Source organism: Cryptomeria japonica, chromosome 3, assembly GCF_030272615.1.
Source record: "Cryptomeria japonica chromosome 3, Sugi_1.0, whole genome shotgun sequence".
NCBI classification, from domain to species: Eukaryota; Viridiplantae; Streptophyta; class Pinopsida; order Cupressales; family Cupressaceae; genus Cryptomeria; species Cryptomeria japonica.
The window spans coordinates 329,012,575-329,027,835 of NC_081407.1; the positions used below are offsets into that span (position 1 = coordinate 329,012,575).

The following is a 15,261-nucleotide window of genomic DNA, read 5'->3' on the forward strand; positions in this document are numbered from 1 at the left end:
CTCAATCTCACTTGGGGCACTAGCCTCAACCTTGTTGGGGCATTTCTTTTGAACCTCCATTAAACTAAAGTCCCGAGTAATAGACCATGAATCATGATCACAAAAATTACAAAATACATAACCCCCTATTGCAAATATTTGCATTTCACAATTAAAGCTATAATCAAGGTATATCTTGTTTCATACATTGGACAACTTGTTTAGTATACAAGGATTGCCATTGGCAAAGTTGGCATACTATAATCATTATACTGCTGAATACTAGTCATAGCTGGCAGGAAATGCCATTTTCATAGTGCAAAAATGTATCAATCATGGTAGATATTATTGTTGCATCACTGTCCATGACATATGTTAGATGCTATGTAGGTTCTTTTGAGCCATATATTTATATTTTTAATTTTGATATTTGGTTTGATGCTATGGATTTCCTAATCCATCCTAATCCAGGAGATTTGTATACATTTGACAATATTAATATTTTCAAATTTATATATCTATTATGTTGTTTCATTCAGCTAAAAAGTAAAATTTGTTTTTATACTCATGTTATTGATGGATACTTGTGTATATGGTCAAAGTAGCTTCTATTTGATTAGTTTATGCTTTATTGTGTCTTTAAATTCTATTTACTAAACGGTGCATGAAATAAGTTTTAAATCCTTAAAAATTGCTATATTTCATGTTTTTTTTCAATTTGTTGAGTGTTTGTCTAGTTTGAGTCTAAGTAAAAAATCAGCTTGCTGAGTCTGAGTCTTGTAACTAAGGTAATTAGGTCCCACTAGACTCTTGCAAGTTGACACTAGAGCTGCACCTGGGATTTGGTGCTGCAATTATGCTTCTAGGAACTGCACATTGAGGTTTGAAGATGATAAATCAGTCTACCTAGTCAACTGCACACCTAGTTGTTACTGTCTCGAGGGTTTCGTCTGAAGTGGTGTAAAAATGATGAATTACTTTAGAAAATTCGTCAAAAAGGAGATGATGTGCCTATCCCACCACAATCCTTTTTACACATGCTCAAAAGGGTTGTTAGGATGAAAGAGTCTGCATCTAAAATTGAAATTTGAATTTGAATTTAATAGTATATTTGATATTTTTTAGATAAATTTAATTATATTTGATATTATTAGTTTAATTTACTTGAATTTATTTTATATATATATATATTTTTTCGGTAAAAAGGCCTAGGCCGTATTTTATTGATAGAAAATGTGAATTTATTTTATATTAATAATAAATATATAAATATTAGGTTTGTGTTGAATAACATAGTTTGTGGGCTGATGTTGCCCTCAAGGGAATGGGGACATAACAACTTTTATATTGAATTAAATTTGGTTAACTTGATAAATTGGTTGAGGATTTAGTTGTAAAAAAGCTGAAATGACAATCTAGAATGGTTAAGACTGAAAAAGGGAATTTGATTATTGAAACAACTATATTCCGCTAGAAGATAATGTTATCTTTATGATCAGATTAATGAAATGTAGATGTAAGACAATTCAAACAAAATCGCACAGCATATACCCTGGGAAACCTTCCAACTTGAAGGTGAAAAACCCAGCAACAAAAAATCTCTGATTATATATATCAAATATAGAAAATTCTTTACAAGATTGCTTCATTCCTTGAAGCTTTATGTATAAACGAATTCTCCCTAGACTGCTGTATGTATAATCCGAACTGCTGTAAGATACACAGATTGCTTATGTTATTCAATCTGACTTGTATAATGTTGATCTGCCTTGCAGATGATGTACTATCTGCTGAGTGTGAGTTGATCTAATGTGAATGCCAAGCGATTGCTGAAGATGATGAATGAATTCGATCTGCTATAGAAGGAAGTTGATCTGCTTATTGTGATTATATTCGATGCCAAGGAAGGGAGATATAATCTTTCTTTATACCCATCGATAGCGACCCTTCCCCAAGGGTCGACACCCTTCAAAGGAACACGTCCCAATGCAAGGGGTTGGCGGACTTTCAAGTCGGCCCTATTAGTTATATAATTATTAAACATTAGCAAATTGTATATGCGAGTCGGCATGTAATTATATCATTTATATTTAATAAATCGGTTCATATAAATGTCTAAGGCTGATAGGCTACTTAGACATTTATATCATCTATGTCGGCCTGAAGGAATCCGACCATAGCTACATAACATTAACAGATAAACCCATCCAGTTTTTAGGGCCTGCTGATTTATAGATTAGTGGGATAGATTTGGGGTCAAGTACTAGTCATGGAGATGTGAATATGGTAGAGGTTGTCATAGGGAACATTAAGGAGAAGGTCGTTAAAGATGGAAAAGATAAGACAATCTTGATGGTTGAAGTTAAGCAACTTAGAGAATATATTGTTCATCTTTTATGATCCACTTCAAAGCCCACAATGTTTATGCCTTAGATTTTGGATTCTACCAAAGATCAAAAGTGTGTGGATCAATTAGTCATTTATAGAAATAATTTGGAAAAATGGATAGAACGCTATTTTAATTATTAAGGTACTATTTTTGAGAACATCTTGTTATTTTGTGTTTTGTCTATGTTACTATTTTGCTTTCTTAGGGTCAGCATGAGTTACAAGTATAACTTACAATCACAAGGATTATTAGTTAATATGTATTGCAAATGAGGAGGTTGGAGAAAGGTAAGAGGCTATCAAGCTGAAAGTTTAGTTGCAAGTGCCAAGAAGTTTGATTGCCCTTCTAAGATGTTGGCCCAATGGGTGGACCATTTAGCAAAAGGATTCCTTTGCCATGTTTACTACTATCATTGATACAAATGGAACACAAAAGGTTATGGGGAAGTCGACATTGGAAATGCAATATTTGCTTTCTTGATTGGAGGAACAACATTACCAAGATGAATGCACATATTCTTCATATCATTTGCGAAAGGGATGGGGTTTGCAGGGAGCTCACAATTGGGGTGAGATTTATTAGATTGTTTCAAGGAGACTTCTTTACTCCATTTTTACCAAACACTTCCTCTAGGACTTCCATCCAGATTTTTAGTTCTAAACTTTTTATAGTTTCATCTTATGAGGTAAGTGAAATGGAGCCGGAGTGGAAATGAAAAGACATGCATTCAATTTCCAATCTAGTTATGGATATGTTTAATGCACAAGATTGAGACCAAGAAGATAATGCCAATGGCATTCCATTCAATGTTGCTCACTTTCTTTATTTCAAGGAGGCTATAGCTTAGGTAGCCAAAATAGGTACATTTTATGTGCATTTTGGGGACAAGAAGTTAAGGGCCATCATCTTGGACAAAAAATATTTTGAGGTGAATTTGTTGATAGAGGATATGAAGGAGATGAAGACCACATGTTTCTCATTGTTGTATTGTGATCCTGGGTGGATGGATAGATATTAGACACCATCCACTCATTAGTATTATAGTCTCATGTAAGGATGGGCCTTACTTTATTTGAGATGATTGGTTGTTTGGGAATTGACAAGGATGCAATGTTTCAATTTTATATCTTGAGATGCTATTGACAAGATTGGTCCTTCTAATGTAGTGTAGGTAGTTATTGATGAACATATGGGTGTAGATTATTAGACAAATTGGTTGAGTCCACCTATAGTCACGACTTACACCTACTAGATCTCTTGTTGTGTGCATGCCATGTACTCAAGGACATTGGCAAAATTGAGTGTGTCAAGATGGTTGTGATGGATGCAAGGGAGGTGTAAATGTTCATTTGCAACAACCACCCCTCTTTGACATTGTTTCGGTCGTTTTCAAGCATGAAATTCCTCAAACTAGTTGAGACCTGAATTATTTCATACTTCTTTAATTGTAGAGGATGCTTAAGTTGTAGGAGACCTTGCAACTTATGATCACCATACACAAGTGTACTAGTTTGGGGGGAGTCCAAGAGAGAGGAAGGCAAGAGGGTAAAAGAGGTTGTGGTTATAAATGTGTTTCAATTAGATGATAGATGCACCGCATCTATGCATTCCCAATTTTTAATTTCATTAGATATAGGGATTCCTACAATCCTAGCCTAGTATTATATGATTGTTTTTGTTTTTGTACATAGTTAAAACCAAAAGCAATCATACAATTCTATGTGGACCATGGAAAACTTATGCATACTATAGTCCTACCGAGTCTTGGTGAAATCTATAAATGCATTGATAGCATGCTTGTCTAGATGAAGATCACTATTGTAGAGTGATACCCCACCCTTGAGTTCTTCATCAAGCATTCCCAACCCATTGTTTAGTAGAGGTGGGAGAAGCTGCACACATCTTTACACATGGGCAAATGTATTGTTAATCCGAAATAGTATGTGAAAGGATAGGTAGAGTTGTCCTCACTGATGTTGACAAATATAAGAACAACCTCATGAAGGCCTCAAAGAATGTTCAATTTAGAAGAAGCTTCAAAATCTAGAATAGAGTGGATCAAGCTTATTAAATTCATTGGTTATATGAGTTTGGCATGGATAGATAGGGTCAGGTTGGCATAAAAGAGGCTAGACAATTGGCGATGATTATATGGTCCTTCAAGATTGCATACACCTCATTTGCCTCCTGTCACATGTTAGAAAGTGATTTGGAAGCATTGCTTGTTTGTAATAGCACCTTATCATAAGAAACTAGCGTATTTGTTTACAGTGGAAATCTGATTGAACAACAAGCTTGACTGTAATTCCCAAGTTAGTTTTAGTTTGCTTCATTAACTGCAAAAAGAATATAACTTTTATTTCTCTTCAAAAACTACAAACACATATCAAAATACATCTTCTGCAACTTCTGTCTAGTTCTGAAAGACCACCAAAAACACAGGAAAAGATAGTTGATTGAATTAAAAATTAACCAGCAGGTTGTTACAGAACAGTTCTCAGTAGTTCCACCTGGGGTGGGACATTGCATAAAAGTTCAAATATAAATTTTGTATATAATATTTTAATAGCCACCTTCCTACCATAATCCCCTAATCTAAAAAATCTAAAAAAAAATTTGCGCTCTCCAAAACCCCATCCTTGAAACTCAGAGAAACATTGTAAATTCTTCCCTGAAAGATATCATAGTTTTGGAAAATGTAAAGCAGTTTTGTCAAAAATCCTTAAAGTGTCCACAAAGTTTGCCTTCAAATTCAAGTTGGAACCTTCTTCACTATGGCAGGATTATGACATGGCAAGGACAAAAGGATGCAGTTGTGGCCGAAATTGGCATCTATAAGGACCTCTTTATAATAAATGTCACTGCAGCGGCAACTGAAACTTGCCGCCCTTATGCCTAAGCAACAATTCTTTCAGCCTGCTATTGAAGGTCACCTACAGTTAGCCTATTGAAAAATTCTATGCCTTAGGCTGTGAATTGGGTTGTCAATTTCAGACAATCACACTTTTGGAATCATAAGTCTCTTTGACATATAATGCATGCAACGTTGTAGGCCAAAACTGCCATGGAAATGTTACGAGGGGGAATACTTCAGCAGTAGGTCTCTCTTTCTGTAGGATTAAGGTTTGCCTTTAAAAGTGCAAATAACCTTGTGGGTTTCAACTTCTATGTGCAAGTTATTTTCTATCGATCATTTTCTAAATGTTAAAAATGGCACTAATGCAAGGGTTAATTTTCATGAGTGAGAAAAAATGAAGTTCTATTAATGTTTAGACCAAAGTAGGTGAATGGTACTCTAGAGATCAATTTACAGTAGCAAGTAAGGAGCGTCTTAAAAAACTTCCATACTTGAAAAGTTAACTAACTGCTACAATAATGATAGACCCTAATTGGAGATGGTGGACACAAAGTTGCCAAGGCCTGTAAAGTATGTGGAGTCATATGCTACAATATGATGCCAACGAATTTCAGTGGCTTTGGGCCTGTTCCTTTCTATCGGAGAGATTATATTAGGCTATGCTTCAAGATTTAAGTACTATTATTGAAGGCATTCAGTTCTATCTTTCATGTAGGATGATTATAAAAGAAGAAAATAGATAATTATGAAAGTTCCTGGCTACTAATAGTATTGCAGTCATTCACCTTCACAAGCTTTTCTTTGTAATTAGCAAACATTCAAGGAAGTTATCAAATGATGCAAGAGACTCTTTAAATGCTACTTTGCTATACTCACAGAATCTCTATGTCAAAAGCAATCTAGAAGGTCGTATGTAAGGCAAATTTAATAATTTGATTAATCTTATCTTTCTACTTATTTTGTCATAAAGTAAGGCAAAGACTTAGCAGACTTTCACAAATTTTAAATAAAGTGCTAGACATATCGTGTTACCAATAACATTGTACCTAGCAAATTAGTTAGAGTGAATTTAAAGGTAGTATTATTATCTGCAATTCCCTTGGATCATAACATGCAATTGAATGCATAATTATTGATCAAATGTTAGGAAACAATTACATTCATTTTTATGGTTTAATTTATTGTTATTGAGTTTACACTGACATAAGTTCTAATCAATTTTTAAAAAAGCATAAAGTCATCACTTGTAAGAGAAGAAGTTGATAAGTCGAACATTCAGATATGTTATAGGATCCACAGATGGTATAACTTACACTAGATGACAAAGGTATCCCTTTAATGAATCAATATCAAATAAACTACACGTGGAGCCAACTATGATTGAAGGATTAATCTAATTGACACAAATCAGTATGTACCAATATATACCCAAAGATAGTTTCAAATCTAAGTTACTGGTTCGAATATGCCGGTATGGCAGAATTGTTTTTGTGGTTGGATTTGTTCTGGGTATGTCTGTACAAAAAACATATTAACATCATCCATATACTCATACACTCATATTCACAGCTTAAAAACTGGAATTAAGAATAACCCATAACATGCATATAATAAAGAAGACTGCAATAAAAATTAAACATACAACTTGGATGTTAATTTGTCAAACCTGAATGTCATGATACCTATTCATTGTTCAATATTAAAACAAAAAAACAGTAATCAAAATCATATGGGTCTTTATAAAGATCATCATTGTTAGTGATATTAGATGATATATATAAATTAGCAGAACCACGAGGACTGCCATTGACACTTGCTCTAAAAGTATGCTGGTTCTCTGAATTCTCAAAAATTGCAGATTGTTGGGCAGCAGTAACATCCAAGTCAGCTTGCTGTGGTTTACATCTCACAACTTTGTTGCTTCTTGCTCTAGTCATTCTAATTTTTGTTTGTCTGAAAGGTGGAAGCTGGAATGCATGTTTGCTAACTCCTCAGCCTCCTTTGCTGCCAATTGGTTACACTTTACTAAGTGGTACTCCGATTCCAATTCCACTTAGATGAAGATGAATTGGCGACCTGTTGAGGAAAATTTAGAGAGTTAGAGTTATAAAATGATTAATCAAACTTCAAACTTGACAAATATTATGTCAAAAATGAAAACTTGAAATTCAGATAAGAAATTAAAATCTTGCAATAAAACTTTGATTGCAAGAGGTTATAGGTGTTGGAGTTTTTGGCCATGGAAGTACCATCCATTGTAAGCATTCTTCTTATATTTGTTGTGAAGAGTGGAAATACTTTGACTATTGGAGTGTACAAAATTGACAAACCCATTCATAACTACATCCTCCACATTAGGATCAAGGAATAGTCTAGCAAATGTTAGCTTGTACTCTTCATTGACTTCCATATTGTTGTATGGTGCAATTCTCCTTGGCAAGGAAAGGACCTTGTTATTGAAATGTTTTGGAGTCCATGAAAAGGCAAGAAGATGTAGTGGGGTGGTCATTTTCTTCTACTGCTAAAAGAAATTCTCTGCACCTGTTTGAAGAAAATTCTTTAGGATATTGCTTATTTTCATTTATGTTCTTCATCTTCTCAATCATGAGTCTTTACCACCATGTACCCCTCCCAAGTATCGCTTATTGATGTTAGTTAAATGCATAATACTCATGTTGGGCTCAACGAAAATAAGAAGATATTCCACACAATCCCACCAAGTATCATCAAAGATCATTTGTTTGATATTCGTTGCCCTTTTGGTGATTTCCTCCATTTGGACCAAAGTTGGTTGATGTTAGAAAGCGCTTCCTACACCTTCACAAGTCATTTCAAGATGATTGCATTGGAGGCAAATCAGGTCTTAGCAAGTTATATGAAAATAAAAAGCAAAAGAAGAAAACATATTTATATTAAAAAAATAAATTACTAAAGTGAAAATTAAAGTTGTATTGTTTCATTTACCTCCAACAGCTCTAGTTTGGAGAACGATCTCAATATGACTTACAACATGTGGTTGGTGGTAAACATTTGGATTTGCTTGGCCTTAATATACACTTGTTTGATCTAATCAATTTTTCTGTTCATATTTTGAAGGAGAGGTTTGAGAGAGTGGATAGTGTAAGGTATCTAAAAAATGTGCAAATAATGTGCCTCGGCCCTCAACCAACAAACAAGCTGCTCTACAATTTTATGTGTTGTTCGCTATGATTTGGACGATGTTATTAGGGCCCCAATTGTGGCTTCCAAAAACATGCCTCTTTTAGGGGACATTGCAATAACATTTATCAAGGGCTGATACTTGGCATCCTTCCGTTCATCATAAGAATGTACATCTCTGTCTCGATCCATGAATAATGGACTTTGATGATTCTTCTACAATTTTAACCTCCTCCGTCAACAAGGCATTGCACACCTTCTCAAAACCCAAGCCCTTGTATCTTTTTAGAATCTTATTAATCTTTCTTACCGTGTCTTATCAAAATGGTGACCAAATAACATAAAAGACTAACCATTTGCATAGACACATAGATTGTGATGTGTTTATCAACAATCTTCATGATTGATTTTGAAATGTCTTTTTCAATGACCACTTTGTTCTCTTATGTGTAATGAACTCTTTTTCATGTGTGGTCAAAAATAGGTGGCTCTCTATAGCAATTTAAGGAATATTAAGAGATCAGCAAATAGGGGACCTCCTTGGTCAAGATCCTTTCTTTGCCAAAGGATGACTTGTTCTAAGGGCAATTCTTTTGTTTGCTTGCTTTTGCTCTCTAATATATTCCAACACTCTTTTTGTTGGTGTAGTTGCATTCTTCTTGCTTGAACGAGATTTGATGTCCATGTTAGGAATACCACACAAATGGGATTTCACTTGCCAATATGAGTTTGTATATTTGACATCACACAGACTACAAATACATACATACCCCCCCTCATTTGGAAGCTGCTGTATAATGTCAACACACTTCCACAGGGGTGAATCTGAGTCTATTTTGAAGTGGAGTTGTCTCATAGAGCTAGAGCTGGTTGCCATTGTAATCCCTATGACAAGAAGTGTGGAAAACAATAAGAACATATATGATGTCACCCGACTCTTTGAAATCTTGAAGAATGAAAAACAAAAGAAAACAGTTAATCTGTAGAAGAAAAAAACCTTACTTCCAATCCAAGAATCTTCCTCCACATTCTCCTTGGCAGCAAAGAGGCTCTTGCACACACATAGGAAGAGGAATCCAACAACCTCTTCAAAACATTCAATGATCAATCACCAGCATCGAATATGCAATGACAAGCAAGGAAGAAAGTTTAGCAAGTGTATTCAGTTTGAGTGTTTTGTATTAAAATTAGGTAAATGTGTTTGTTTTTGTGTTGAGTTATTTTTTATGTTGACCAGTCAATATAGGAGGCTAACAAAGGAATATAAACACTTTATTTTGGCACCTAGTCTTGCCTGGGTTCTTCATGGATCCTCCCAACCGCTACTGGATTTACCTAGGTGCACTCTACAACATACCTAAGCAAATTGGGGTATGCTTGGAAGGATGTTCTTAGAATCGAGAGAGGATCCATCTCAGAATCTGGACTAGGTAGATACAAGACCTAGAACTAGGCGAACTAGTAACTTAGTTCTAAATGGCATGCTATATAAACGAATTCCCAAATCCTAAATTTGGAATTTTTTCAATATCTGCACTTAATGCCTCAATTACACATGTATCCAAGCTTCTTGCAACTTGATTTTAATGGGATTGAAATGCACTTGGAATTCCTGGGTATTGACAAGGTTTTGTAATGTTTGGTGACATTTTATTTCCTTTTGATGTATTCAGATTTGTTCATGCATTCTATCCATTTATTTCCTAGCTTATCCTTTACTATTAGTGACATTGTATTTGTACTTCAAAAAACAGTAGTATGTTGGAATACCTTTCACCAAAAGTGGGTTTGGATATTGATTGCATTCTATTACATATCTGATGATGTTATGATCATTGTGAGTTATAAGCATCAGATAACAGTGTATTCCACTGGTATATCCCATGCACCATATTTTATGTTTTCTGTGCCCTAGTGCTTTCTCTTATTTTTGAGTCTCCTTTGCCAAATTCGGACCATTAAGCAGTGGCTGCAGGATTCCTATTGTCCTTTGACAAATTTCCTGTAGCTGTTGGACCCTCTGTTTGTGAATTGGATTTATCCTCTTTCGACTTATGCTGACCACTTTTGTTCCTTCTGCTATGTTTGTGGTTCTGTTACTGCCTATGCAACTTGTTTATCTATCTTTGTAAATTTCTATTTTTGGAAAGTATACTATGATATTGAAGTCTTGCAAAATAAAAATGTTACAGCAACTGACTTCTTGTCAAAAGGATCTGACAAGCTTTGGAAAAGTAGCAGCAGCTGTACAAGAATGGAGATGATACAAAAAAACAGAGTAGAACGAACTTGGATCAGGAATATATTAATAAGAGTTGTGAGCAATTCTTAGAATAAAGAGATTCCATTGAGAGCTATCGTTGTTAGAATTAACAAACAAGAAAGTAGTATAGAGCAATTTTGTATTTTCTTTGGTGCAAGCTTGAAAGAAATTCAATAGTTTTAGCAAAGATTGTCCAAAAGAGTGAGAATTTCAAAGCTCATGGCACTTAGAAGCACAATATTTAGTTGGCAGCGGAAAGCTTTGATTGGGTCCTTCAATTGCAAGTGTTTTTTCTCACATGGTAGTGTTCTCTTTCTTGGGAGCAAGCTGAGAAATGCTTGCTGTAGGGGTGCTGGTTTGTAGAGTGTAGAATTCCAGTCACCTTGCTTAATGGTAGCTTCAGTAGTGCTCTTCTGCCTGTGGATGGCTCAGAAGTTTGTGCTTATGTGACGACCATTTTGCTTTGTTGACTCATCTTTTTTCAGTGAGGATTTTCTCTATCGCCTCTATAGTTTTGGAGTTTCTGAAAGTTGTGAGGTAGGTAATGTATCCACTCTGCTGCTAGTGTTAACTGTGCAGAACTTGGATGCATTTGTACTGTTTTTGTATATGGTTGATGATTATAGAAATACATTTTTCTAGAATTTTTTTTTTTTGGATTAGATATCAAAAAAGCATTACATAGCTTCAGCAAAAAAGACTGAGTTCAGCAGTAGTCGGGGCACCAATAGAAGGTGCATATACAAAATGCACAATTAACGTGCACCTCCAAAAAAACAGGGATTACAACTGTTGTACATATTTATAAACAAAATTGACATTATAGCATATTAATCAACAGCTAAGGAAGTAGGATTTCAGCATCTGGTGAGTTGTTGTTGCCCATAAGTGGGAGCCATGCCACCCAGCCCATAGCTCCTTCCTGCCATACTTCCACTCGACCATCAAGTAATTCTTTCTTATGAGGATGAGAAGTGCGCTCAGTGATCAGATCAGCCTCCTCCTGGATGATCTCCATATGCATTTGTCTACGATCCAATTGCCTCATGAAGGCTACCAAAGCTTGTTCAAAAGCTGCTTTGCCTGGTTCATCTCTTTCCCAAGTGAACCCGTGTGATAGTTCACGGATGTACACAGTAGTGGCCCCATCCTTGATCCATCTGTCAAACTTGTCCGAGTCAAGTTTAAGCACAACAGTGACCTGCACAGAAATAGAATGAGCAATGCGTCTCCTAAGAGACTCAGTGAGGTGCCTGGTATTGCTATTAAAGATGTCATCATTGCGATACTTCCATATGAGCCACATTTTTCTAGAAATTCAATAGCCATACCTTCAGAATAAACTTTAAGTCCCTCATCCTAGATACTAAATTTATCTTTGTACAACTCACATGTATGAGATAATTAAATAGGTACTGGAAAAGATGGGGTTAAAATACAACAAAATTCTATTAGTAATTTTTATGAGATATATACTTCTTTTATACAGCGGATGTTATCTTGCTTGAGATATATTTAATATTTTTTAGAATAACCTTTTACTTTTGTACGCCCCTAAGGCACCAGCAAAGACATCGCTTATTATATCTTCAGTTGGTAAACATATGAACCAGAGTTAAAAGTTGGTAAATTGCCTTTTTTGCTTCTCCATTTTTTGCTACCTTTCTTACTTCCAAAGTTTCAAATAAGAGTTTCACAATATTTGCTTTGGTTTTTTCATATTTTTTCAGGGTGAGACAGGAAAGATGTCTGCAAGTGATTCTACCACAGCAATCTATGTTACTGATTTGCCCAAGGAGATCAAGAACAAGGTGATGCCCGACAGAGTTGTTTTACAAGATTGCCAGTTAGGGTGACATCAAATAATTATAAGTTTTGGCATGCCTAGTAACACAAAGTAACAATAATGCCTTTTTCTTCTCACAATGGAATTTGGGAGCTTTGTAGTTGAAATTAAAATAAACTTTAGGTTGGACAACAAAATTATATTGTAGATATTTATATTTCTGCTGAACAGATCTGAAAATCTCTTAGGAGATAAGCATTTATGATGGAAAGTGAAGTGCTTAGTAAATAGTAGAAATACTAAGAGGAAATACAGATGAAAACTAAGAGGAAATATAGATGAATACGCATACTGATATACGTTCTTGGTCTGCAGGTGAACAAATATGCCTTTTCAGGAGGTGGAGATACAATAGAAATTCACAGAAAGTATGGGGCAAATCTTGAGGTATTATCTCCTTTGAAAATCATTAGTTTCTTTTGGTTGAGCCATTTTTTCTAGTTTTTCTCAAATATTCCAGGATTGGGGGACAGGTTTCTTGGGACAGCAGTATTTTAACAAACAACAACAGTTGACCAATGATAAGTATCAGCTATAAGTTATAACAACTAAACAATGCCAATTGTTGAATCATACATGAAAATGTAATAATTTGACAATGATCATAGTAGCTGAAAATCGGAATCCATTACAAATAAATTGAAGTTCAAATTACTGACTAGAGTCTACAAATGACAAGTATCAAAATGAGAAAATTGAATTGCCAAAACAGATGTTTGTAGCTGTTTTTTTTTGAGCAACAAGCTGGAAAATCAGTCATCATCATCACTGACTGGATTAGGATATATAGAAAATTGCTCATCATTGGAATTTTTAGAAGGATTGTATCATCTTGCAATATGCTCCCAATGCCATCCAATCTTGTTTGCACATCTTGCTCATCATCAACTTGTTGTGGCTTCGCGTCTCCTTAGGCTTTACATCCCATCATATCACTAGGCTTTACTTCTACTCAGGGGTCTTGTGATCAATGAGATGCAAGGCATTATATATTGCAGCAATCTTTTCTGCTCTTTTAGATGCAAGTTTATTCCTCTTTAGTGAGTGGATAAAGTTATATGCAGACCAATTTGTTTCAGCAATAGAGGAACTAGAAACTTGTGAGAGAAGACAAATGGCAAGTATGCTCAACAATCTTGGAGGTCCATAGGTTCATCGCCAACTTGCTTGGCTTTTGCTGAAGTGTCCTTATCAATCCTCGCCAAATTCTTGAAGCCATATTGATTGCTAAACTTAATTTACTTAATTCTGATTAATAGAGCTTTGTGTGGGGTATATTGTTTTTTGAAGGCCTTCATAAGTCTACTTGTCACCTTATGGTCATCAATGGGAAGAATTTTACCGAGTCTTTATGGATACTATTGATGTGTTTTTCATGCACGATCGAACACCGAATAAAGTATTGAATATTCTATCCTCTCTTGAACAATAATTTAGAGCATTCCAAGAAAGAAGTTCATGATATAATGTCATTAATAAAATAGAGACTTTATTTTGCTAAGAAAAACGAAGTCTCTAATTCACAACCCTAATTATAGAGAAAGCAAAAATGAAAATAGTGAAAGGTGCTAGGAGCTGAACTATCCCCAACAAGAGAGCAAACATTTAAAGCTAAATGTGGTTGGATGTAGGAAGAGGTTAGAGAAAACAGTTCAATGCATAGCATGATAGGGACAAAATATCTGCAGGGTTTTGGAAGGCGAAGGATAATGGTAGAGAGAGGTATGCGGTGGAAGCAAAATTTTCAAAAAGGGTCAAGGGGTTGTGGCTACTAGACTTGAAAATAATGCCAAATGAACTTTTTCCAGAAATGAACGAGGGGGAGCCTTTGGTCATTTGATGAAGAAAGGGAGCCTTTGGTCATTGATGAAGAAAATTCTTTCCAACTTTCATTTCCTAGGTATAATGTAGTGTGTTATTCTCTTTTCTTAGATTTGTGGGAGGCTATTTCAGTGTTCATTTCCAAATACAAGGCTCTCCTGAAAATGTTCATTCGATGGCATTGAAGATGAATTGGGATTATGGAACGTGTATGAGTAGAACTCGCCCGTGGCACCTTTTTTCTAGAAATGAACGAGGGGGAGCCTTTGGTCATTTGATGAAGAAAATTCTTTCCAACTTTCATTTCCTAGGTATAATGTAGTATGTCATTCTCTTTTCCTAGACTAGTGGGAGGCTATTTTCAGTGCTCATTTCCAAATACAAGAGTCTTTTGAAAATGTTCATTCAATGGCATTGAAGATGAAATATGGAAGATGAATTGGAATTATGGAATTTGTATGAGTAGAACTGGCCCATGGCACCTCGGTACATACTGCTGTCTAGACTTTTAAAGTTGAAAGTACCATATCATTATATACTGATAGCTTCTCTTTTCTTGGGTGTAATGTATTGCACACTCTTCACCAGGGATGGTGGGAGAGTATTAGAGTGTTCATTTTCACATGGTAGTATGTTCCCAGAGGTTAATTTCTATGGTATCAAAGATGGAAGCTGGAGGATACATTGAAGATACGGAGAATTTAATGTTTAATTACTATGTATAATTGGCACACCCTATGACATATCCCTGTCTAGATACTGGATACATTAAAGTACCATCCCTTATTATAGCTATGCCACCTGCATGACCTCTGGGAAAAGAAGCTAAACACTGTGGAAGGCCAAAGATGATATAATTTGATCATGCTCTTTTTCTGAAATTGTAACTCTTGAAGCTTGAGGCAGGATGGTTTTGCCTTGGCTTATCTATGTTCGCAGTTGGTATT

The 15,261-nt window shown here is 35.3% G+C and overlaps 1 protein-coding gene across 2 annotated transcripts in view; it reads left to right on the forward strand.

The window, feature by feature from the left end:
* The window catches only part of LOC131038366 (tryptophan--tRNA ligase, cytoplasmic), a 137,393-nt gene that overhangs the window by 99,881 nt on the left and 22,251 nt on the right, over nt 1-15,261 (forward strand). For both annotated transcript variants that reach the window (XM_059218300.1, XM_057970777.2), the window contains exons 8-9: nt 12,378-12,458; nt 12,809-12,880. In XM_059218300.1, coding sequence (XP_059074283.1) covers nt 12,378-12,458; nt 12,809-12,880 — 153 coding nt within the window. The remainder of the gene's footprint in view (nt 1-12,377; nt 12,459-12,808; nt 12,881-15,261) is intronic.